Consider the following 26,117-nt stretch of genomic DNA (forward strand, 5'->3'; position numbering starts at 1 on the left):
ATTTTACTTCGTATGTTGGGACATTTGTATGTAGAGGTACCACTGTATACGTAAATACCAGGGAAGTTACATATCTAAAAGTTCAATTTTCCTTTTATATTGTATTTCACTCTAAATAATATAAAAGCACACCACTTGCATGTATATTTCCTTTGAACAAATCTTTCTATTCATAGTGAATTGATTATAGAAAATTATTTCAGAAATTAGTTTGGTTACATTATTTTACATTAAGGAAGCTCTGGGTGATAGGAGGATAGATGTGAGAGAGGCAAGAGAGCATGCTAGAAATAGTAACGAATGGCGAGCGATTGTGATGCAGTTCCAGTAGGCCCTGCTGCTTCCTCCGGTGCCTTGGTTGACAGCAGGGGTAGCAGCAGTAAGGGATTCTGCGTTATGAAGCTTCATCTGTGGTGGATAACGGGGGAGGGTGGGCTGTGGCACCCTAGCAGTACCAGCCAAACTCGGTTAAGTCCTTTGTCAGGCTGGGAGGAACGTAGAGAGGAGAGGTCCCCATTTTTGTTTCATTTGTTTGATGTCGGCTAACCCCCAAAATTGAGGGAAATGCCTTGGTATATGTATTTTACTAAGAACTGCTAAGGATGGCATATCTATCAAGCCACTATACTTTGCTTACCTTTACCAAGCTAATTCTGGATTTATCCTCACGAACAATGTCAACAGCAGGCCGTCGGAATAACTCATGGTTACTGGCACGCTGATACACCGTTGTATATCTAGAAGAGATGAAATACATGTACAGTACAGTATCTCAAATTCTTTTAAACCTCAAATCTATAATATATAAAAAACCTTTACAAAGGAAAAAAGTTATGCCAGGATTAGTGACGTAAAAAGAAAACTAATACACCTTAGAGGTTCCCATCGTAGACATATTAACAACAGTTCATTGCAGTTCTGCAAAATACAGTACAAGTAAAGACCCTCTCATGTCTCTTCAAAAATTTAAACTAAAATTCCAGTTTTTCACTGATATCTGTAAACTTTTCAATAATTATTGGATACTTGACTCAATAAACAAAAAAAAAGGACGCATATAATTTCAAGTCCTCCCTTTCTTCCATTTTATTAAACATTTTTACTAAAAAAATACTGTACAGTACAATATAAACCTTCTTATTTTACTACAAACATTAATCAATCATTCAAACTACAAAAGAGAAAAGAATTAAACAGCCTTTAGATAGGACGCAACAGTTAGTCTTTGCTTGTCGCGGCTGAAGAAAAAAGTGAAGTCTTTGAAAGGAAAGTGCACGTGGTTATTCGCTCACGCGCACCACCCAATTAAAAATTCCAACTGGCGTTCAACCACCAACGAGGACATTTCTTAAGTCAAAGGGTTTGAATAAGCTTAGGAACAAACATTGAATTTTCCACTTCCAACATTGAAGAAAATCTGACAAACTCAATTTAATAAGAGTAAATTCTCAACATAAAAATACTTATCATAAGGTAAAGTACCAAACCATTCCAATTATTTTCTTTTACTTTATAGTATTAAAAAACAAATTCCTCTCTCTGCCTTATGTAGAAATTTTACAGTATTTAAAAACACAATGGTGTTTAAATTCCATGCTAATTTCTTATCAGCCTTAGCTGTCCCATTTAATTTTGTATTCTTTTCTTAATCTGTCATTTTCTCTGTTTTCCCCTCCCACGCCAAGATCAAATTACAAGGTGATTTCTTTGATTCAGTATCTGTGACTTGTTTATTCTCAACATAAATCTCCTGATCTGCAACCAGGCAATTATTTGTTTTTCCATTTTCTACCATTTTGGCCAGCTTAAGAGGATTTGCTTTTTTGGACATAACAGGATAAACTTGTCCACATACTTAAGGTGAAAAATCAGTAAAGATTACAAGGTTTGCTTTGAAGTTCTTACAACAGTTAAAAAATTATTAACCAACCTATCTCTGAATAGCGCTGCTTTGTTAGGAGCTCCACCATGAAGGTCTCTCACACTTGTTGAGGACAGCATAAACTTCTTTCTTTCCACATTGTAAACCAGTTTAGGAATCTTAAATGTATCTATTATTTGTAAAAGGATGCCATCATCGTCGTTTTCCGAGACGCTGACCTCCTGGAAAGAAGAAAAAGAAAGATAATTTCCCTGCTATAACATTAACACTTCCTGTAAACCAAGGCCAATGTTCATTTATCAACTGTATTTGGGTAATTTTAGGGACCCGATCATAAAATGTACTTGAACTCCTTACTATGTCATTGTAAAATAAGGGCAGTGTTGAATTTAAGATAAACATTATGAGAAAACACAATAAAGATGTAAAATGTTATTTCTATAATAAAATAAATTTTTGAATATACTTACCCGGTGATTATATAAGCTGCAGCTCTGCTGCTCGACAGAAAACTCTACGTTCAAAATCCACCAGCGATCGCTAAGCAGGTAGGGGGTGTACATCAACAGCGCCATCTGTCGTGCAGGTACTCAGTACTCAATGTAAACACAGAACTCAATTTTCTCCTCGGTCCACTGGGTCTCTATTGGGGAGGAAGGGAGGGTCCTTTAATATATAATCACCGGGTAAGTATATTCAAAAATTTATTTTATTATCAAAATAACATTTTTCAATATTAAACTTAGCCGGTGATTATATAAGCTGATTCACACCCAGGGGGGTGGGTAGAGACCAGCAATAATTGTTTACATTATTATGTGCTAAGGATTTTTTATTTCATTTTAGCAGTTATTCAAAATAACAAACATAAAATAAATAAGTACCTGGTAAGGAAGTCGACTTGAACAATTACTCTGCCTTTTTAAGTACGTCTTCCTTACGGAGCCTCGCGATCCTCTTAGGATGCTGAGCGACCCCTAGGAGCTGAAGTATCAAGGGTTGCAACCCATACAACAGGACCTCATCAAAACCTCTAATCTAGGCGCTTCTCAAGAAATGACTTTGACCACCCGCCAAATCAAGTAGGATGCGAAAGGCTTCTTAGCCTTCCGGACAACCCAAAAACAATAATAAAACATTTCAAGAGAAAGATTAAAAAGGTTATGGAATTAGGGAATTGTAGTGGTTGAGCCCTCACCCACTACTGCACTCGTTGCTACGAATGGTCCCAGAGTGTAGCAGTTCTCGTAAAGAGACTGGACATTCTTAAGATAAAAAGACGCGAACACTGACTTGCTTTTCCAATAGGTTGCGTCGATTATACTTTGCAGAGATCTATTTTGTTTAAAGGCCACGGAAGTTGCGACAGCTCTAACTTGTTGTGTCCTTACCTTCAGCAAAGCTTGGTCTTCCTCATTCAGATGGGAATGAGCTTCTCGTATTAACAGTCTGATAAAAAAGGATAAAGCATTCTTTGACATAGGCAAAGATGGTTTCTTAACTGAACACCATAAAGCTTCAGACGGGCCTCGTAAAGGTTTAGTTCGTTTTAAATAGAACTTAAGAGCTCTTACAGGGCATAAGGCTCTTTCTAGTTCATTTCCAACCATACGATAAGTTTGGAATATCGAACGATATTGGCCAAGGCTGAGAAGGCAGCTCGTTTTTGGCTAGAAAACCAAGTTGTAGAACATGTAGCTGTTTCGGATGAGAATCCGATGTTCTTGCTGAAGGCATGAATCTCACTGACTCTTTTAGCTGTGGCTAAGCATACCAGGAAAAGAGTCTTTAAGGTGAGATCTTTCAGGGAGGCTGATTGTAGCGGTTCGAACCTGTCTGACATAAGGAATCTTAGTACCACGTCTAGATTCCAACCAGGTGTAACCAAATGACGCTCCTTCGTGGTCTCAAAAGACTTAAGGAGGTCCTGTAGATCTTTATTGTTGGAAAGATCTAAGCCTCTGTGACGGAAGACTGATGCCAACATGCTTCTGTAACCCTTGATAGTGGGAGCTGAAAGAGATCGTTCTTTCCTCAGATATAAGAGGAAGTCAGCTATTTGAGTTACAGAGGTACTGGTCGAGGATACGGATACTGACTTGCACCAGTTTCGGAAGATTTCCCGCTTTGATTGGTAGACTCTAAGGGTGGATGTTCTCCTTGCTCTTGCAATCGCTCTGGCTGCCTCCTTCGAAAAGCCTCTAGCTCTCGAGAGTCTTTCGATAGTCTGAAGGCAGTCAGACGAAGAGCGTGGAGGCCTTGGTGTACCTTCTTTACGCGTGGCTGACGTAGAAGGTCCACCCTTAGGGGAAATGTTCTGGGAACGTCTACTAGTCATCGAAGTACCTCGGTGAACCATTCTCTCGCGGGCCAGAGGGAAGCAACTAGCGTCAACCTTGTCCCTTCGTGAGAGGCGAACTTCTGCTGTACCTTGTTGACAATCTTGAACGGAGGGAATGCATATAGATCTAGATGTGACCAATCTAGGAGAAAGGCATCTATATGAACTGCTGCTGGGTCCAGGATTGGTGAGCAAAATATTGGGAGCCTCTTGGTCATCGAGGTTGCGAAGAGATCTATGGTTGGCTGGCCCCAGGTGGCCCAAAGTCTCTTGCATACATCCTTGTGGAGGGTCCATTCTGTTGGAATTATTTGTCCCTTCCGACTGAGACAATCTGCCATGACATTCAAGTTGCCTTGGATGAACCTCGTTACTAGTGATATGTCTAGACCTTTTGACCAGGTGAGGAGGTCCCTTGCGATCTCGTACAACGTCAGAGAGTAGGTCCCTCCTTGCTTGGAGATGTACGCCAAAGCCGTGGTGTTGTCCGAGTTCACCTCCACCACTTTGCCTTGAAGGAGAGACCTGAAGCTTTTCCAGGCCAGACGTACTGCCAGTAGCTCCTTGCAGTTGAAATGCATTGTCCTTTGACTCGAGTTCCATATTCCCGAGCATTCCCGACCGTCTAATGTTGCACCCCAGCCTACGTCCGATGCGTCCGAGAAGAGAACGTGGTTGGGAGTCTGAACAGTCAGGGGAAGACCCTCTCTTAGGTTGATATAGTCCTTTCACCAAGTCAGACAAGACTTTATCTTTTCGGAAACCGGGATCGAGACCGCTTCTAGCGTCTTGTCCTTTTTCCAGTGAAAAGCTAGATGGTATAGAAGAGGACGGAGGTGTAGTCTTCCTAGTGACACAAATTGATCCACGGATGACAGCGTCCCTACCAGACTCATCCACAGCCTGACTGAGCAGCGTTCCTTCTTCAGCATCTTCTGGATGGATAGCAGGGCTGGGGGCTGATCGTCTTGTTCAGCAACGTCCTCATCAGATGGTTCCTCATCCGAAACTGATGAGGAAACGGCAACGGAGTGGGCAACGTCTGACTCGCTGAATCCGGTCGCACTGGTGGATGCGTGACGGAGCCGGACGCAATATCATGGAACTGCTGCACAGTCTGTGAACTGTCAACAACCATGGGTGCACGAGGAAGCACAGCGTCAACCCGAAACTGTCTAGACCGTCTGGGTTGTGCAGTCAACACCCTACCGGGTTGCTGAGGTTGACGCACTGCGTCACAACAAGTCACCTCTGCTGGTTGTTGAACGTCCTGAACGTCAACAACCACCTCCGAGCGTCGCTTAACGTCAACGTGCGGCTGGCAACCCACACTGGGTCGCATCGGTGGAGGAACCACCTCAACTGGCAGACGCGAGTAGGTTACCTCAGCGTCAACAGGGCGCACAACCGACCGGTTGGAAGGTTGTTGGCCGGAAGGTTCTTTTCCGCATTTAAGTCCTCTATCAAGGACGCAAGCTTGGACTGCATGTCTTGCAGCAAAGACCATTTAGGGTCTACAGGAGCAGGTGCGGCAACAGACGGTGTGACTGCCTGATGAACCGACCGGTTGGAAGGTTGTTGGCCAGAAGGTTCTTCTCCGCATTTAAGTCCTCTATCAAGGACGCAAGCTTGGACTGCATGTCTTGCAGCAAAGCCCATTTAGGGTCTACGGGAGCAGGTGTGGCAACAGACGGGGTTAGCGACTGAGGCGGAACAGTTTACCATCCCTGAAAGCCTTGTTATGCGTGACATAATAGTACAGCAAAACTTCAAAGGCTCGACAAAAGGTGAGAAGTTGACCTGTAAACAACTTGGAGCGTCTCCTGGCTAGGCGCCAGGGAGAGTCTACCAGAATTGAGAAGTCTATCTGGGCAGAGGCATGAACTCCCAAGTCGAGAACTTCTCTCGTGTCATATCAGACTCTCGCTCTATAAACCAGTTTAAAAGAAGGGAAATCAAAGGCTGTATCCCTAAAACTCCTCCTGGTGAAAAAACCAGTCGCCTAGCCAACGTAACGCTCTCTAGGAGAGCGAGAGAGCACTAGCTTAAAAACAACGGCTTCGAAGTAGCTAGGCCTAGTGTAAGTTCTGACGTTTAGGCGAACGAGGAGCAGCAGTTACAAGATCCGGACGAAGATCCTTAAAAAAAATCATCATGATTTAATTAAAGTCCATAGGAGGCTAAGCAGCTTAAGGCTCCTCTCCATCTGACAGAGTCCTCAAGGGAATATCAGTAGGAGGGAGAACAGCAACTTCCTCATCTACAGGAACCTTGTCCGATAAAAGCTGAGTCTCTCACTGGTGCATTAGTAGCGGACCAGAACGCAACGTCATGTAACTGCTTGACAGTCTGTGAACTGTCAACAACTGAACTGTCAACCACAACAGGTGCGTGAGGACGTACAGCGTCCACTCGAGACTGCTTTGACTGTCTAGACTGAGTAGTCAAAACAACTCTAGAATGCGGAGGTTGATGCACCGCGTCAAAACAAAACAACTTAGACTGTTGTTGTACCTCACGAACGTCAACGGAAGGTTCCGTGCGTCGCTGAACATCAACATGCGGCTGGCAGGGTACACTGGAACGCATGGGTGGCGGGACTCTCTCAGCTGGAGTGCGGCAGAAGGTCGCCTCAGCGTCCACAGGACGCACAACCGTGGTTGGTTGTAGGCTAGAGGTTGGTGCAGTGTCAACCTTCTCCGCACGAAAGTCCTGCATCAATGACGTTAACTGAGGCTGCATGGTCTGCAGCAAAGACCACTTAGGGTCTACAAGAGCAGGTGCGGCAACAGACGGTGTGACTGCCTGATGCGGTACCGCTTTGCCTCTCTTAGGAGGTGAGCAGTCGTCGGAAGACTGCAGCGAGTCTGAACTGACCCAGTGGCTAAAACTGGGCCGTTGGACTTGCGCGGAAGGGACCGACTTGCGCTTAATAAGCTGCGAGACCTTGGTCCATGGTTTCTTACGAGAAACCTCTTCCGCAGACGAGGAAAAAATGGGCTCTCTCGTCTTTGTGTGGGTGGGGCGATCTTGGGTAGATACGCCCGAAACCACGGAGGGAAACGTCTGTTCGTTGATCAAGGCCTCTCGAACCCATAAGTCGTTCGACATTACTTCTCCCCTGGGCTTGGGAGCTTGCAAGAGGTCCCGGACTAGGTGAACGACAGGCACGAACAGACGAACCCTCGGACGCAACACTGTAACACTTTGCGCATATCACTTTATCACTTTGATTTTCTGTTTTGCACTTATTTCACTGAAATCGAAACTTTTACTGATTTCTACCTGAAACACGCAATTCTACCCTTCATTAAAAGGTAGTAATTGCGAAATCAGTCGTATAATGCAGCTCATTAATACCAGCAAAAAGCAGAAAACATAAATTAAGATAAAAAATTCAGTGGCTGGGAAAGAGACTAAACACTAGTTCATATAAACTACGTTTTCAATCTCTCACCGCACATAGCCTGGGGACGAGAATAAAAACCTAAAAACGTTTTTTGGGGCTCAAGCCATGGCGTCCTGATGGAAGGTTCCTTTTTGGTAGCTTCCTTGGGTATAAGACTACTAAGATATTCCCAGAGAATTTAACCACAGGTTATCACAGAATTCTAACTTCTGGAGCGAGTATCTCAAAGGTTTCCCTTTAAGACATCGTAATACAACAGGGGACGCGCATGTTTGAACGCGCCACATAGCTATCTTCACCCCGAACAGAGTTAATGCTTCGGTGTGTAAGGACTGAGAATAGCTGGGAGCCGTTCCACAGCTAATCTCACTCGTGGCTACTACTGATACTCGAGACGTAAACAAACGGACGCCATTGCTCTGATGACGTCACGCCCGTCTTCATCCTTTGTTTAGTAGCTGCCCTACTTAGACGGATTTTCCCTGTGCTTTACTTATCGCTTTGCATCTTCGCTATGTCGTTACCTTCAGCCTCGCCTTCTTCTGGGAAGTTGAGTGCAAGGTTCCAGTATTGTTTAATTAAGCTCTGGCCGTAAAGTAAATATTACTTTTCGAAATAATTGATGTTTTGTGGCAGAGCTGTGCCTCTACCGGACCCGCCATTTTATGGCGTCGTTGTTGTTATGCATGCCTTATTTAGTTAGCCACAACAACGTTTCCGGCATTATATACTAATCGAATTCATTAGTTTATTTAGTCTTCATAGCTAGGAACTTTTATATCGTGTTTAGACGCTTTTTATCGGTCATCGATTGACCTCATACCAGTCGGCTACTATAGCCCCCAGGCCAGGAGCCTACATACAAGTGTTCATGCATGATTTATTAGTGATCCTAGACTAAGTTATGAAGATAGTGGCATTATTATTTTACAATACTTTTGACAGTGATGCAAATGTTTTCGCCTTCAGGGACCATATAGGGGATAGGCTAGTCAGTGACTCTTTCTAGCCTAACCTAATATTAGGACCCCTATATGCTTCCTTCATCCCCTGCCTTGGCATTCCCTCTATTTAGCCTTGATCCCTTTTCTGAGTAAAGGGATTAATTGTCTAATAGAGTATATATCGCCTCTCTGTCCTCCCTAAAGGAATGAACCCCCTTTAGGGCTGCGTCCGAGAGTGAGGTTAGGCTAGCCTACCTCTATGGCTAGGATAGTCTATGACTTTCCTGCGATAGCGATATGTCTTCTTCCTTTCCTAGTTCAGGACTTTTAGCCCTGTTCTAGGTTAGGTTAGGAAGGTTTCTCTGTTCCATGCTGAAACTGTACTCTTGCACCGTTTTAGCCGATCAGCCTGATCTTAGGTTAGGGAGTGTCCTCCCTTTCCTTAGTGGCCGCTCTGGTACAGAAACCCTTCCTGGGAAGACTTCTCTCTTCTCCCTCCCCACCTATCTCTTGTATAGCCTAGCCTATGCTTAGGTTAGTTTATACTCATCTGTCCCCTGTCCTACAACTCCTCCTTAGGGTGGAAGAGTAGGGCTACCCGAGCTTCCTTGTGCAGTCCACTCTGGTACATATACCTTCATAGTGTCCTATAAGGTTAGTTACTAGTATAGTTCTGCATATGGGAGTCTCCCCCCCCCCTCTTGGGTGTTCCCTAGCCCTCCCTTGGGCTACCTTGCTCCCGGTCCCTAGTGACCCCTGCTCATGGATGTTAGAGCCTGCCTCTATCATGGGTACACCCCCTCAGGGAGGGGGAGGGATGTCTGGAACCCTGATGGTACTTCCTGCATCCTTTCCCCCCTCCCCCCTGTCTCTCTATCTATCCGGGTGCCGGTCTCTTGCCGCCTCTACTGTCGGCAATACCTGCCTCCTACTTGGTGACTTCCCTACCCTTGCCGCCAGCCCCCCGTGTACCAAGGGACTGCCGGCTGCCGCCGACTACTACCGGCGGCTCTCCTACTCCTATCTAGTCGTCCGCTTGCCGGTCGATCACCGGAGTGCCGGCGTATACTGCCGGCAACCCGATACAGCCTTTACCATCCTTATCCCAGTCACCAACCTGGCATCCTCCGACTGCCGGAGCCGCCGCTCCCTGCCGGCGTGCCGCCATCCTGGTATTTTACTGACTTTTGAAAATTGTCTGTCCTAATGCCAGAATCTATGCTGGAGCGAGCTCCGGCATGCCGGCGGCTTGCCGGATGCCCCGGAGGCGTCAAGAATACTTGCACCCCCTTACTGTAGCTATCATAAGACTATGATAGCCCTATATCGCAAACAGATAAGCTGCTTCTGCTATTAAGATCAGTACCTAGTACTGCTCTATTAGTGATCATGCTGTCTCTTTGCATTCTTCTAATTCCAGCATGCTATGTGCATCTTAGCACGGCTGGTTGCCAGAAGCAGTTACCCTTTAAATGAGGCCTTCTGGCTCTGAACTGGGAACCGAATGAATTTGATCCCAATCTTGTCCTTGGTTTTCCATGGAATTCCAAAATACTTGGAATTCTAGGAAAATATATCCAATGATCTCGGTCATTTGGATTATCCAGGGACCAAGCTTATGGTAACCAGCCGGGCGAGATGCATGGAGCATGTTCTCCTTTACTATTTTCATTCTCTATGCATCACACCTTCTTTAAGTTAAAATTAATGATTAATATTAACTTAGTTTAAGAGCCATTCTTATGACTCCCCCATACTCATTTTCTCTTTCTTCCACAGGAGGAGCAGATGAAGTGTGACTTCGCCTTCTGCGCTGTGAAACGCCCGCAGTTTTACAGGCATACGGCTTGCAGGACTCACGCCCCTTGTGCAGACAAGAAAGGGGATTTGAAGTTTTGGAATCCACTGGATTGTACGGTCTGCCAGGCCCACCTAGTTGAGGCCTTCCATAACCCTCCTTCAGCGGAGGTTAGAGACATTTCTCGTGAAAAGCTGCGCAAGTGGGTGCGTGGCTTTCAGAAAAATGCTACTGGACCGTACCTGGCCACCGAAGAACTGAGGTCCCTATTGTTCCCTAAGGCCTCCCCTGACTCAGTGGTACCAAAAGATGTGATCCCCACTGTCCAAATTACGGTGGAACCTGATGTGGTCATGGCTCAGTCCATGCACGAGTGTCGTTTAGATTCCGAGGATGATGAACAGATTTCAGACGTCTCGGAAGACACGGAGAAGACGCTTATGGCTCAAGGAGCCGAAGAGGACGAAGACAAGGTGGAGTACACCGAGTCGGAGCTAGGAGCTGCTCCCTCGTCCATCCCCCCTCCTACTCCTACACCGACGGAAATGTCCATTCCGTCTACCTCCTCGACTCCGGATCCTTCTTCTTCTACTCAAGAACTGATCCGGCTGATTAGAGCCGTCATGGACGACAGGCTGAAGGAGAACCAGTAGTCCATCAGGTCGATGATTGGATCCAGAGAGCCGAAGAAGATTTCGGTCAAGGATCTCCCCGCTTGCTCTCATGCCAACCCGTGGAGGTATGCAGAGCATATGGCTATTGCGACCGGCAGGATCTTTGTCAGTGATAAGATCGGCACGGTCCCTTTGGAAGATGTGGAATTCTTCCCAAGCTTTGAGGCCTACCCGGACTGTTACGTCCGGCTTCGTTCCGAACCTGCCTCGAAGGAAGAGACCGAACCTAAAGAAGAGATAGTGTTCGATCTCACAAAGGCCCAGGCTATGCTAGCCTCCGCATTTAAGAGTAGAGGCTTTACCTGCTCTAAGCTTCCGGCTTTGAGCAAGAAGCACCCTACGTACGTTGCACCTGACACTGCGGTTCTTCCATTCTTGGAAAAGGCCTTAGCTGCATGCCTTAAAGCGGCGGAAGAAGGGAAACCCTGCCCTGCACTGGAGGAGTGCAGACCCTTCTCCATCGTGACCCCCCCTGACGCTCGACACTGGAAAGATGTTCAGCATACTTTCGTCGTGGGAAGGCTCAATCCTGACGTCGCCGGACGTCAGTTTAATGAAGACCTCCCTAAGCTCAACGATCACCTCCTTCGCCGGGAACAAGACACGAAGGAGAGGCTTGCGGCATCTCTTTCTCATCAAGTCCAACTGGAAGTGATGGCCTGTGACACTAGAGTACCAGATCACTAAATGGTACTCTCCAAATCCCACTTACTGACAGTAATGAAGGACTTGTACCACTTCATAAAGGCTCGAAGAGCCTGTCGTGAATTCGTGTTTGCCGGTGCCACCGTGAAACACGAACCCCGGAGGCTGATTTCCTCCAACATCTGGGGAAAGCACCTGTTTCCTTCTGACCTTGTCAAGGAAATAACTGACAGAGCCGCCACGGAGAATAGGAACCTTCTCCACAAGTGGGGCATGTCCAGAAAAAGGAAACCCTCTCAGGACGATGGACCTCAGCCTAAGAGGAAACCTCAGAAGCCAAAACCCCAGCAACGTCAGCAACGACGTCAGTTTCCGGGACCCGCTACCTCCCAAGTGGTTGCCCAACCACAACAGACCTTTCAATTGGTCCCCCAACCGGTGTGGTCACAGTCACCGGTCTTCACCCCTGCCTTTGAGCAACCATCCACTACCTTTCATGCCAAAGGTAGAGGCTCGTTCAGGGGTGCAAGCAGAGACGCATCTCGCCGTCCCTCCAGAGGTAGAGGAGGAAAGGGAGCTAGCGGCCGAGGCAACAAGTCCTCGGGACACCAGAAGCAATGAAGTGCTTCCGGTGGGAGGAAGACTCCGCCAATTCCAGGATCGTTGGACCTTCGATCCCTGGGCACACAGCATCATCAAGAACGGTCTAGGCTGGAGTTGGACGCAACCACCCCCAATCTTCCAGCAATCGACCCCCCTTCTGGAAGAATATGTTCTAGACCTCTTGAACAAGAAGGTGATAAGGAAGGTAAAGTCCACCAGGTTCCAAGGGAGACTGTTTTGTGTTCCCAAGAAGGACTCAGACAAACTCAGAGTCATTCTGGACTTATCCCCCCTCAACAAGTTCATAGAGAACAACAAATTCAAGATGCTGACGCTTCAACAAATAAGGACCCTTCTGCCTCAAGGTTCCTACACGGTCTCTATAGACCTGGCGGATGCCTACTGGCACATTCCAATGAACCATCACGCTTCCTCCTACCTAGGATTTCGACTCCAAAGGAAAAGCTACGCCTTCCGGGCCATGCCATTCGGCCTCAATGTGGCCCCTCGGATCTTCACAAAACTGGCGGATGCCATAGTACAACAGCTCCGCCTAAGAAACGTCCAGGTGATGGCCTACCTCGACGACTGGCTAGTCTGGGCTCCATCGCCCGAAGAGTGTGCAAAGTCTTGCAACGAAGTTACCCAGTACTTAGAACACCTGGGATTCAAGATCAACGAGAAAAAATCTCGCCTCTCTCCAGCTCAGAAGTTTCAGTGGTTGGGAATCCACTGGAATCTTCAGTCACACCGCCTTTCCATCCCCCAGAAGAAAAGGAAGGAAATAGCAGGGTCTGTCAAGCGACTACTGAAATCCAAACGCATTTCAAGACGACAGCAGGAACGAGTTCTAGGCTCTCTACAATTCGCCTCAGTGACAAACCCAGTGCTTCGTGCACAGCTAAAGGATGCCGCGGGAGTCTGGAGACGCTCGGCATCCATCGCTCGAAGAGACCTCAAGAGACGGCTTCCAAACAGACTACGACGCCTCCTAAAGCCGTGGTCGGAAGAAAAGGCCCTGAAAAGGTCCATTCCTCTCCAACACCCTCCTCCATCACTCAACATCCACACGGATGCCTCACTGGAAGGTTGGGGAGGTCACTCCCACCTGAAACAGGCTCAAGGTACCTGGTCTCCACTATTCAAGACGTTCCACATAAACATCTTGGAGGCCATGGCGGTCCTTCTAACTCTGAAGAAGTTATCCCCGCCGCCCTCGATCCACATTCGTCTAACCCTAGACAACTCGGTGGTAGTTCGTTGTCTCAATCGCCAAGGCTCAAGATCGCCCCAGATAAATCAGGTGCTTCTCCCAATCTTCCGTCTGGCGGAGAAGAAGAAGTGGCACCTGTCTGCAGTTCACCTACAAGGATTCCGCAATGTGACAGCGGATGCTCTATCTCGGACAAACCCGATAGAGTCGGAATGGTCTCTAGACGCAAGATCGTTCTCCTTCATCTCTCACCAAGTCCCAGAACTTCAGATAGATCTCTTTGCAACGAGCGACAACAATCAACTTCCTCTGTACGTAGCCCCGTACGAGGACCCCAAAGCAGAAGCGGTGGACGCCATGTCACTGGACTGGAACAGGTGGTCCAAGATATACCTGTTCCCTCCCACCAACCTTCTGTTGAAAGTCCTCTCCAAACTGAGAACCTTCAAAGGGACAGCGGCCCTAGTGGCTCCCAAGTGGCCCCGGAGCAACTGGTACCCCCTGGTCCTGGAGCTGCAGCCCAAGCTGATCCCTCTCCCGGGCCCAGTTCTCTCTCAACAAGTACAGAAGTCGACTGTCTTCGCTTCATCATCGAAAATCAAGGACCTTCATCTCATGATTTTCTCTCCCTTGCCGCAAAGAAGAGGTTTGGGATCTCGAAGAAAAGTCTAGACTTCCTAGAGGAATACAAGACCGAATCCACGAGACGGCAATATGAATCATCCTGGAGGAAATGGGTCTCCTTTGTCAAGGCAAAAAATCCTAAAGAAATCACCATTGATTTCTGTATGTCCTTCATTCACCTTCATGGACAAGGATTAGCAGCCAATACGATTTCAACCTGCAAATCGGCCTTGGCTAGACCAATTCTATATGCTTTCCAAATTGATCTGTCCAACGACATCTTTAACAAATTACCAAAAGCATGTGCTCGCCTACGTCCAGCACCCCCTCCGAAACCGATCTCCTGGTCACTAGACAAGGTACTCCATTTCGCCTCCAACTTGGACAATGATTCATGCCCCCTCAAGGATCTGACTCAGAAAGTTATATTTTTATTTGCTCTCGCTTTGGGAGCTCGAGTCAGCGAAATAGTGGCATTATCAAGAGAAGAAGGACACATCCTGTTTACCGATTCAGGAGAAGTGACCCTCTCCCCTGATCCGACGTTTCTCGCTAAAAACGAATTACCCACCAAAAGATGGGGCCCTTGGAGAATATGCCCCCTGAAGGAGGATGTCTCTCTATGTCCAGTAGAGAGTCTCAAGGTCTATCTTCGCAGAACTTCGAACTTTGGTGGAGGCCAACTCTTCAAAGGAGAAACATCGGGCAGCGACCTGTCACTGAAACAATTAAGAGCGAAAATCACCTACTTCATTCGCAGAGCGGATCCGAACAGTACACCCGCTGGTCATGATCCTAGAAAAGTGGCATCTTCTCTGAACTTCTTTCAGAGCATGGACTTTGAAAGCCTTAAAAACTTTACGGGCTGGAAGTCCTCGCGAGTTTTCTTTAAACATTATGCGAAACAAGTGCACGAAGTCAAACATTTTGTGGTAGCCGCAGGTAGTGTTATGAAACCTGCACCTAACTCTGCGTAGAACAGTGAGTTACTTGGGACTCTAACTCTTCGGGTGCCTATGTTGACCCTCGAGCGATTCATAGTGATGTCTAAAAACACTTAGTGCTTTTATAACTGTTCTTATCCCAGGTGAAATGTCATAGTGTCACACAAGTGCCGCATGCCTTGAGCATGATGTGTTATTTAAAGACTTGCGTTCCTCGAGAACGAGTACCTACTAATCCTGAAATTCCTTTTCAGATTCAAGAGCAAGCCTTTATTTCTATGTACATTATTATTACTGTAAATGAACTTTACTTTTGCTGTAAATTATTTAATTTCTGCATTGTGAAATAAAATTTCTATTTTATTACTTATGCGTCTCTTTCAGCTCCTACTTACTATGAAATACATACTGTCATAGTTTTATTTATTCCTCCTTTCTTATGGTTATGAAGAATTTAAGATGTCTAATCCTAAATTATATTCACCCTGTCTCAGTAAGGTTCCTACACGAATACTTACTTCTGATAACCAAGAGATGAACTCTATACACAGTGCCCAACCACCACTGGTCTAATTCAGAATGTTCCTATACAAATACCAAACATTCCGCTTCATCTTTAAGTTCTTCAAGTTCTTCTGTCAGGATGAATAGCCCTTCAATACCACTTTGACGTCGGCATAGCCCATGGGAACTTCCTACCAAGGGGGGCAGGATACTTCGTTCCTATGGTTCTTTACCTAAGATTACTTTGCTGTTTTGTCAATGCCTAGGCACTTAATACTGGGGGAAAATCTACCACGATACATTGATTCTCTGGTACTCTTCCATCAGGACGCCATGGCTTGAGCCCAAAAAACGGATTTTGAGCGAAGCGAAAAATCTATTTTTGGGTGAGATAGCCATGGCGTCCTGATGGACCCTCCCTACTACTTCGTCCAGTTTTGTTCCCACCCTACGCAATTGTATCATGGTGATGGGCAGCAACTGGCTTCAGGATGAAGACGGGCGTGATGTCATCAGAGCAATGGCGTCCGTTTGTTTACGTCTCGAGTATCAGTAGTAGCCACGAGTGAGATTAGCTGTGGAACGGCTCCCAGCTATTCTCAGTCCTTACACACCGAAGCATTAACTCTGTTCGGGGTGAAGATAGCTATGTGGCGCGTTCAAACATGCGCGTCCCCTGTTGTATTACGATGTCTTAAAGGGAAACCTTTGAGATACTCGCTCCAGAAGTTAGAATTCTGTGATAACCTGTGGTTAAATTCTCTGGGAATATCTTAGTAGTCTTATACCCAAGGAAGCTACCAAAAAGGAACCTTCCATCAGGACGCCATGGCTATCTCACCCAAAAATAGATTTTTCGCTTCGCTCAAAATCCGTTTATCCTTCCTCCCCGTACAGAGACTAGGGACGAGAGTAACACGAGAACAACGTTACCCGCTTGAACGGAACGTCTTCTCTCCTCTCTCTCCCTCCGTCTCTATCTCTCTCTCTCTCTTTCTCTTGATTTCGCACCTAAGAGAAGAGCCCAATTATATTTCGTCAAAAAAAAACATGTTATTTGACTAAAGGAAAAAAAAACTGAAAGGTTTTTCAAATAAAAAGTTCCTTTAAATTAGAATTTAAAACATTTAAGTTAAGAAAGAATGAACAAAACGTTAGAATCGATTTACTCTTACTGCAAAGTGAAACCGTGATACACTCTCTCTCTATCGTAACGATAGAGCGCATGTTGAACGTCCTGAACGTCAACAACTGCGTAGCATAAAAAAATAAACGTTAGTTCATCTTTGAAAACAGTACGAAGACTATCAAAGAAATTCTTTCATAAAATATTACAATTAAAAAGTTTTAAATTCTTTAAAAGCTAATTACGATATAAAGGGCTCAACGTTGATTAACTTCGGTTCCAAGTTAGGACCGCCTACTATCAGGAAAGGTCGCATATAAACAAAACATTAAAATTTATTTTTATATGTTTATAATGAATGGAAAGTTAATCGAAGAGGCCTAATAAAGGCGGAGAGGTATAAAATATATAGATCTTTAACGTGATAAGATAATTACTAAAAACCTAAACACACTTCCGTCTAAGGGAAGGGTCAGCCATTTAAAAGTGAAAGAAAGTCCATACAGTACTCTCTTTGTCACCATAATTAAATCTATCCAAAACGAGTTCAAGTTTTGAGATGAAGATAAAACACCTGCATAGTGAAAGCTCAAAACTAGAATAGTGTACTTCACCAAATAGTTGTGAAAACAAATCCAGTTAGCAACAGCGAATTAGTAGGTCTTGCCGGTAGCCCGACAGAGAGAAAATTGAGTTCTGTGTTTACATCGAGTACTGAGTACCTGCACGACAGATGGCGCTGTTGATGTACACCCCCTACCTGCTTAGCGATCGCTGGCGGATTTTGAACGTAGAGTTTTCTGTCGAGCAGCAGAGCTGCAGCTTATATAATCACCGGCTAAGTTTAATATTGAAAAATGCAGTTCTAATGAAACAGTTTTTCATGGTAGCTCTCTATTTCCTGCCATCTTCTTAGCAACATGTCACATGGGGAAAAATCTATTAGTTCCATATATTTTCAATATTGCACAAAAGTAACCTGGTTATGTTTTACACTATTGTACTACTAAGTATCTAAGAGAGGGTACTTCCTTACTCCTCATTCAAACACATAATTCATATCTTATAGATGTTGTGTTGTAACAAAGACATTATGCAGCAAAAGGATGAATTACAATACAGTAATAGCACTTTTTCCACAAAAAAGCATGCAATTAGTACATACATACATATACCAAAGGCACTTCCCCCAATTTTGGGGGGGTAGCCGACATCAACAAAGAAACAAAACAAAAAGGGGACCTCTACTCTCTACGTTCCTTCAGCCCAACCATGGACTCAACCGAGTTCAGCTGGTACTGCTAGGGTGCCACAGCCCAACTTCCCACATTATCTACCACAGATGAAGCTTCATAAAGCTGAATCCCCTACTGCTGCTACCTCCGCGGTCATCTAAGGCACCGGAGGAAGCAGCAGGGCCTACCGGAACTGCGTCACAATCGCTCGCCATTCATTCCTATTTCTAGCACGCTCTCTTGCCTCTCTCACATCTATCCTCCTATCACCCAGAGCTTTCTTTACACCATCCATCCACCCAAACCTTGGCCTTCCTCTTGTACTTCTCCCATCAACTCTTGCATTCATCACCTTCTTTAGCAGACAACCATTTTCCATTCTCTCAACATGGCCAAATCACCTCAACACATTCATTTCCACTCTAGCCGCTAACTCATTTCTTACACCCGTTCTCTCCCTCACCACTTCGTTCCTAACCCTATCTACTCGAGATACACCAGCCATACTCCTTAGACACTTCATCTCAAACACATTCAATTTCTGTCTCCATCACTTTCATTCCCCACAACTCCGATCCATACATCACAGTTGGTACAATCACTTTCTCATATAGAACTCTCTTTACATTCATGCCCAACCCTCTATTTTTTACTACTCCCTTAACTGCCCCCAACACTTTGCAACCTTCATTCACTCTCTGATGTACATCTGCTTCCACTCCACCATTTGCTGCAACAACAGACCCCAAGTACTTAAACTGATCCACCTCCTTAAGTAACTCTCCATTCAACATGACATTCAACCTTGCACCACCTTCCCTTCTCGTACATCTCATAACCTTACTCTTACCCACATTAACTCTCAACTTCCTTCTCTCACACACCCTTCCAAATTCTGTCACTAGTCGGTCAAGCTTCTCTTCTGTGTCTGCAACCAGTACAGTATCATCCACAAACAACAACGGATTTACCTCCCATTCATGGTCATTCTCGCCTACCAGTTTTAATCCTCGTCCAAGCACTCGAGCATTCACCTCTCTCACCACTCCATCAACATACAAGTTAAACAACCACGGCGTCATCACACATCCCTGTCTCAGCCCCACTCTCACCGGAAACCAATCACTCACTTCATTTCCTATTCTAACACATGCTTTACTACTTTTGTAGAAACTTGTCACTGCTTGCAACAACCTTCCACCAACTCCATATAACCTCATCACATTCCACATTGCTTCCCTATCAACTCTATTGTATGCTTTTTCCAGATCCATAAACGCAACATACACCTCCTTACCTTTTGCTAAATATTTCTCGCATATCTGCCTAACTATAAAAATCTGATTCATACAACCCTTACCTCTTCTAAAACCACCCTGTACTTCCAAGATTTCATTCTCTGTTTTATCCTTAATCCTATTAATCATTACTCTACCATACACTTTTCCAACTACACTCAACAAACTAATACCTCTTGAATTACAACATTCATGCACATCTCCCTTACCCTTATATAGTGGTACAATACATGCACAAACCCAATCTACTGGTACCATTGACAACACAAAACACACATTAAACAATCTCACCAACCATTCAAGTACAGTCACACCCCCTTCCTTCAACATCTCAGCTTTCACACCATCCATATCAGATGCTTTTCCTACTCTCGTTTCATCTAGTGCTCTCCTCACTTCCTCTATTGTAATCTCTCTCTCATTCTCATCTCCCATCACTGGCACCTCAACACCTGCAACAGCAATTATATCTGCCTCCCTATTATCCTCAACATTCAGCAAACTTTCAAAATATTCCGCCCACCTTTTCCTTGCCTCCTCTCCTTTTAACAACCTTCCATTTCCATCTTTCACTGTCTCTTCAATTCTTGCGCCAGCCTTCCTTACTCTCTTCACTTCTTTCCAAAACTACTTCTAATTCTCTTCATATGACTGACCCAATCCCTGACCCCACCTCAGGTCAGCTGCCCTCTTTGCCTCACGTACCTTGCGCTTTACTTCCACATTTTTCTCTCTATATTTTTCATACTTCTCTATACTATTACTCTGCAGCCATTCTTCAAAAGTCCTCTTTTTCTCTTCCACTTTTACCTTCACTCCTTTATTCCACCATTCACTGCCCTTCCTCATGCTGCCTCCAACAACCTTCTTGCCACATACATCACTTGCAATCCCAACAAAATTTTCTTTTGTTAACTTCCACTCCTCCTCTAAATTACCAGTTTCTCTTACTCTCACCTCGTCATATGCCATTTTCAACCTCTCCTGATATTTACTTTTTACGCCCGGTTTTATTAGCTCTTCAACCCTCACTAGCTCCCTTTTACACCCACCCACTCTATTCCCCCACTCTTTTGCTAGAACTAATTTTCCTTCCACCAAAAAATTATCAGACATACCGTTAGCCATACCCCTAAACACGTGCACGTCTTTCAATCTTCCAAACATTCTTTTAGTTATCAACACATAATTCATTAATGCCCTTTCTACTACTCTTCCATTTGCCACTCTTACCTGTATACTTATTTTTATCTTTTTAAAAAAGCTAGCGCTTATTACCATCTCTTGTTCAACACACATATCTACCAGTCTCTCACCACTCTCATTTTCACCTGGTACGCCATACTTCCCAATGACACCTTCTACCTCTCCAGCGCCCTTCCTTTAAAAGGATTTAAAGAAAAATATCTTCAGGATTGTAGAAATCTAAAAAACTCCTGATCTGATATGATTTATAGAATTTGGACCCTACTGCTTGTGGTAACCTATTGCTAACATCCTTGCCTCGCAATCTCCTGGACTGGGGTTTGAGACCGGCTCGAGTTAGAGTTTCTTGTAGTTTTTGCAACCTCATCATCCTTGGGAACTAAGGATGGTGGGGCTTGGGGGAGCCTATAGGTCTACCTGCTGAGTCATCAGCAGCCACTGTGTGCCCCTCCCTGGTCCAAGCTTGGGTGGAGAGGGACCATGGGTGCTGTATATGGTCAGTCTCTAGGGCATTGTAACTGTTCCTTGCCTCTGCCATTCACGAGCAACCTTTAAACTTGGGCAGGGGAGCCCCTTTAGTCTACAGACAATTTTCCGATATAGTATACAGTCTGTGGTAAGTTTTCTTTTATAGTATACAGTCTATGGTAAATTTTTGTTATAGTAAACGGTCTACAGTCTATTTTCTTTTAGTGTCGAAATGAAAACCCTGGTATTAACACACCAAAAAAATGAAAAGTACAGAAGGTTGTACACCTAGATAGAAGAAAGTGGGAACAGCAGCAAAGAAGAGGGCAGAAAAGTGGATGCAGACAGGGACCGAAGAGATACTGCAATACCTACGACACACTTTGTGAGGTGCACTGATGGCATCGCACCTTTACAGGCTAAGCATGACTGAAGATGCTTTAATTGCTTGTTTCTCCAATAGATTCTGAGATAGATATAAAAATAAAGAAAGCCTTCATCATTGATTAGCATTTCTAACCATATTCTTTTTTTATTAATTTTTGCTATCTTTTTTATATTCAATACTATATGCATTCAATTCTTTGTAAACTTGCTTATTAACTTACAGGTCTTTCTAATTTTCTGAATGTGAATCAGATATTCAACAATTATAATAATGATGAATTCGTGTAAGAACAAACAATCATCATAAGCAAAATAAGAAAAGATCCAACAGTCAGAAGATCAGAAATAAACACATTAGTACTTTTCTCCAAAGATACACAAGGGCAGAGTGGTGGCTTCTCCAACCTCCAACTAGTAACTACATAAAAAAAATACCCCTATTTAGTGGCGGGTTTACGCGGTTGAATAGTTCGTTGAACGCGGTTCAACAAAGTGTTTGAAGTGATGTTCGAACATGTGAACGGGGTATTCGGTTGTAGATGAACCGTTCGATCATGTAAACCCCGCTTAAAGGACAAAAAGTTTGTATACATGTAGGAACAAATATGTACAGTGCAGTAGTTATAAATGTACTTGCTGTCCCACATTAAACTGCTATAAAATCTAACAGAAATATACTCTACCTGAGCAGCTTTATAGATGAAATCCTTTGAAATTAGTGTGCTGCTGATAGGCAGTTTCTGAACTGCCTCAATAACTTTTTCAATCCATTCCTCATGATCATCTTTGGGAAGTGGTTCAAGAAGTTCACAAAGATACTTGGCTCCATCACTGAAAAAGGATATATACAGTTTAGTAGAGCTAATGTATGAAAAAAATCAATACTGGACATCAAGCATAAATTCTACCTTGCATTACAGGATACTGTGCAAGACAATAAATTTACAGATACTGTATATAACTTACTAAATATCCAAATACCTATAAGAATTTCCCAAGTCACACTTTAGTACAGTACCCACTCATCCACAGTTGCGATCATACCATTTTCTAGAATCTTCCCAAAATTTTTACCCCAATTCTGGTTTTTACATTTTATGTACCTTCACAAATACAGGAAAAGAGACAGAGTACCTCGATCATCCAGGAGAAAGAAGAGCAACAAGAGCGAAAGCCCTGTACAGCTTACCGAGACAACTTCTTGTTTTGTGTTGGTTCTTAGAGATTGATTGATTGATTGATTTAAAGTTTTCAGGCATCCTGAGGTTCTTAGAGAGCACAGAACCAATGAGAGAAAGGTCGGAGTTTCATGCGATTCCTGTGAATTCATCTACATGTAATTCTTAGTATGAATTTTTCTAATCATTCTTTTGGAAAGGAGTAGCAGCGTCTGAAAGATCAACTGAGACGAGATAAAAAAGGAAGAACTAGAAGAGGAAAAGAAGCACACAAGCATGTTCTAGACAAACTTCTTCGGGGTGGGGTCTTGAGGGCCGAAAATGACAAATTCGTATATAATTTGTATTTTACCTAACTATACAAACCTTAGCTATTTAATATGAGGGAGGGGGGGGTTAGTAGTAGTATACTATCCCCCCCTCACACACACCTGTGCTGAGTCACTTTGCTTACAGGTAGGACTTCACAAGGGACAGGGCTGGCAGGCATTTTTGATTAAATAGCTAAGGTTTGTATAGTTAGGAAAAATACAAATTACCTACGAATTTGTCATTTGTTCCGTAACTGAAATACAAACCACGCTATTTAATATGGGTAATTCAACCCTTAGGTAGGGTGGTAAGTCCCAGCCATCACTGGCTTTTGGCTTTTTGCCCGGGGACTCAGTATCTGAGTGTGTCGACACTCAACGATAAGGAGTCCCTACACCTCGCTAGCACCTTGCTCTGCAAGGGCTGCGGCCTACATAAGCTGTGTGTGGAGGAATGAATTGTGACTCATCCTAGGAGGTTGACCTGAAATTCTTTAGATGGAAACATGAGGCTAGGACTCTTCCAATACCACCTTGTCAGGGTATGGGGACGTGACACTATTAGCTTAATACTAGGAACACAAGGAAGCATGGTTTACCTGCAGTGGTTTGAGGTCAGCTGTGCAGAGAACCCAGGATGCTGCTTTCCCCAAGAGAGGGGAGGATGAAGAAAAGAATAAGGGCCAGACATACCTTTTCATTCATGCAGACTACAACCGGGTAACAATGCCCTCAACCCTCTGCTACATGTCCATTAAGGAGCCTGAGGTTTAAACCAGCTGTTGTGCAGCCACCACTGGGCCGATGGAGAACATCGAGCCTCCTGTGGGTCACGTCTTGCTTTAGTGGGCTGTGAAGGTCGTCTGACGCTTCCACACCCCTGCTTGAAGAACCTGCGTCACTTTGTAGTTCTTTTTGAAGGCCAGGGACATAGCTATGCCCCTGACATCATGTGCTTTAGGGCGACGTGACGGAGGAGGGTCAGGATTCAGGGAATGATGGATTACCCTACAAATCCAAGCTGAGATGGTATTCTTGGTGACCCTCCTCTTTGTCCTCCCAGTGCTTACAAACAATGCTTGCACTTGAGGACGAATTGCAGCTGTTCTCTTAAGATAGAGCCTCAGACTCCTTACTGGGCACAGTAGGAGATGGTCTGGGTCATCTGTTACGGAACGAAGACTCGAAATCCGGAAAGAGTCAAACCGAGGGTCTGGCACTCCCGGATTCTGGGTCTTAGCAACAACCTCATTGACAAATCTGAACGTTACCTCCCCCCATCCCCTTGAATGGGCGATGTCATATGAGACACCATGCAGTTCCCCAACTCGTTTGGCCGAAGCCAACGCAAGTAGGAACACCGTCTTCCAAGTCAGGTGGCGATCTGAAGTCTGGCGTAATGGTTCGAAGGGAGGTTTCTTCAGAGACCTGAGAACTCGAACCCTGTTCCATGGAGGAAATCTCACTTCCGACTGCAGGCATGTAAGTTCATAACTTCGTATGAGTAAGGAAAATTCCAGCGAAGAAGAAATGTCCACTCCTTTGAGCCTAAAGGCAAGACTTAAGGCTGAGCGATAGCCTTTCACTGCCGAGACTGAAAGGCGCATTTCTTCTCGCAAATACACGAAGAACTCCGCTATTGCTGGAATAGTGGCATCGAGTGGAGAGATACCCCTTCCACGACACCAACCACAGAAAACTCTCCACTTTGCCTGGTAGATCCCTGCGGATGACCTTCGCAGGTGTCCAGACATCCTTTCCACAACTTGTTGCGAAAATCCTCTCTCTGCAAGGAGATGCTGGGTAGTCTCCAGGCGTGAAGCCTAAGTGAAGATATGGCCTTGTGAAAGATATTGGCGTGTGGTTGTTTGAGTAGCTCGCGTCATGGAGGGAGTTCTCTCGGGAACTCCGTCAGGAGTTGCAGAAGGTCTGAAAACCATTCCGCGTGATGCCATAGCGGAGCTATGAGGGTCATTGAAAGATTGACCGATGTTCTGGTCTTGTTGAGTACCCTTGTCATCGGACAGAACAGGGGAAAAGCGTAAACGTCGATGTTGTCCCACCGTTGTTGGAAGGCATCTTGCCAGAGTGCCTTGGGGTCCGGGATTGGGGAGCAGTACAGCGGCAGCTTGAAGTTCAACGCTGTAGCGAACAGATCCACAGTCGGCGAACCCCACAAAGTCAGGACTTTGTTGGCTACTAGATGATCCAAAGACCACTCGGTACTCACTATCTGAGACGCTCTGCTCAGACTGTTGGCGAGCACATTCCTCTTGCCTAGAATGATGCGAGCCGATAGTGGAATCGAGTGGACTTCGGTTCATCTAACTATCTCTACTGCAAGATGGGATAGCTGCTCCGAAAAGGTGCCTCCCTACTTGTTGATGTAAGCCACTACTGTGGTGTTGTCGCTCATCACCACCACAGAGTGACCCGCCAGGTATTGCTGGAACTGTTAAAGGGCCAGGAATATGGCCTTCATTTCTAGCAGGTTTATATGGAGGCACTTTTCTGATTCTGACCACAGGCCTGAGGTCCCGTGGTTCAGAACGTGTACCCCCCACCCTTTCTTTGAGGCGTTCGAGAACAGTATCAAATCCGGGGGGAGGACGAGAGGATCCACTCCCTTTCGTAGGTTCTCGTCTGTCACCCACCACTGAAGGTCCTTCCGTTCCGCAGGCCCCATAGGGACCATGACGTCCGGGGAATCGTGTCCTTGATTCCACCGAGACTTGAGACGCCATTGCAGAGATCTCATTCTGAGGCGACCATTGGGAACTAGACAGGCCAAGAATGAGAGGTGACCGAGGAGACGTAACCACGATTGGGCTGGGAGTTCGTCTCGTCTGAGGAAAGGACTTGCGACCCTCCTCAGCCTTGCTATCCTGTCGTCTGATGGGAAGGCTTTGTGGAGATTGGTGTCTAAGATCATGCCTAAATATACCAGTCTTTGTGTAGGAAGCAGAGAAGACTTCTCGAGATTTACCATGATCCCCAGATCTTGGCAAAGTCCCAGAAGTTTGTCTCGGTGTCGAAGAAGGGTCGACTCCAAGTCTGCTAGGATCAGCCAGCCGTCCAGATAACGGAGGAGACGGATGCCGATCCTGTGTGCCCACGATTATATCAGGGTGAACACTTTGGTGAAAACCTGGGGTGCTGTGAAGAGACCGAAACACAGGACCTTGAACTGGTAGATCTTGTTGTCAAGGCTGAATCTTAAGTACTTCCTTGAAGACGGATGGACTGGGATCTGGAAGTACGCGTCCTTCAGGTCCAGTGTACACATGAAGTCTTGCGGTCTCACTGCAAGTCTGACCGTGTCTGCCA

The 26,117-nt window shown here is 45.2% G+C and overlaps 1 protein-coding gene across 2 annotated transcripts in view; it reads right to left on the bottom strand.

Annotated features, from left to right (window-relative positions):
* The window catches only part of PolE2 (DNA polymerase epsilon subunit 2), a 149,581-nt gene that overhangs the window by 101,214 nt on the left and 22,250 nt on the right, over nt 1–26,117 (bottom strand). For both annotated transcript variants that reach the window (XM_068353918.1, XM_068353917.1), the window contains exons 2-4: nt 21,985–22,132; nt 1,931–2,103; nt 638–737 (exon numbers count right to left, since the gene is read on the bottom strand). In XM_068353918.1, the coding sequence (XP_068210019.1) occupies nt 638–737; nt 1,931–2,103; nt 21,985–22,132 (421 nt within the window). The remainder of the gene's footprint in view (nt 1–637; nt 738–1,930; nt 2,104–21,984; nt 22,133–26,117) is intronic.

Source organism: Palaemon carinicauda, chromosome 30, assembly GCF_036898095.1.
Source record: "Palaemon carinicauda isolate YSFRI2023 chromosome 30, ASM3689809v2, whole genome shotgun sequence".
In the NCBI taxonomy this organism is placed as follows: Eukaryota; Metazoa; Arthropoda; class Malacostraca; order Decapoda; family Palaemonidae; genus Palaemon; species Palaemon carinicauda.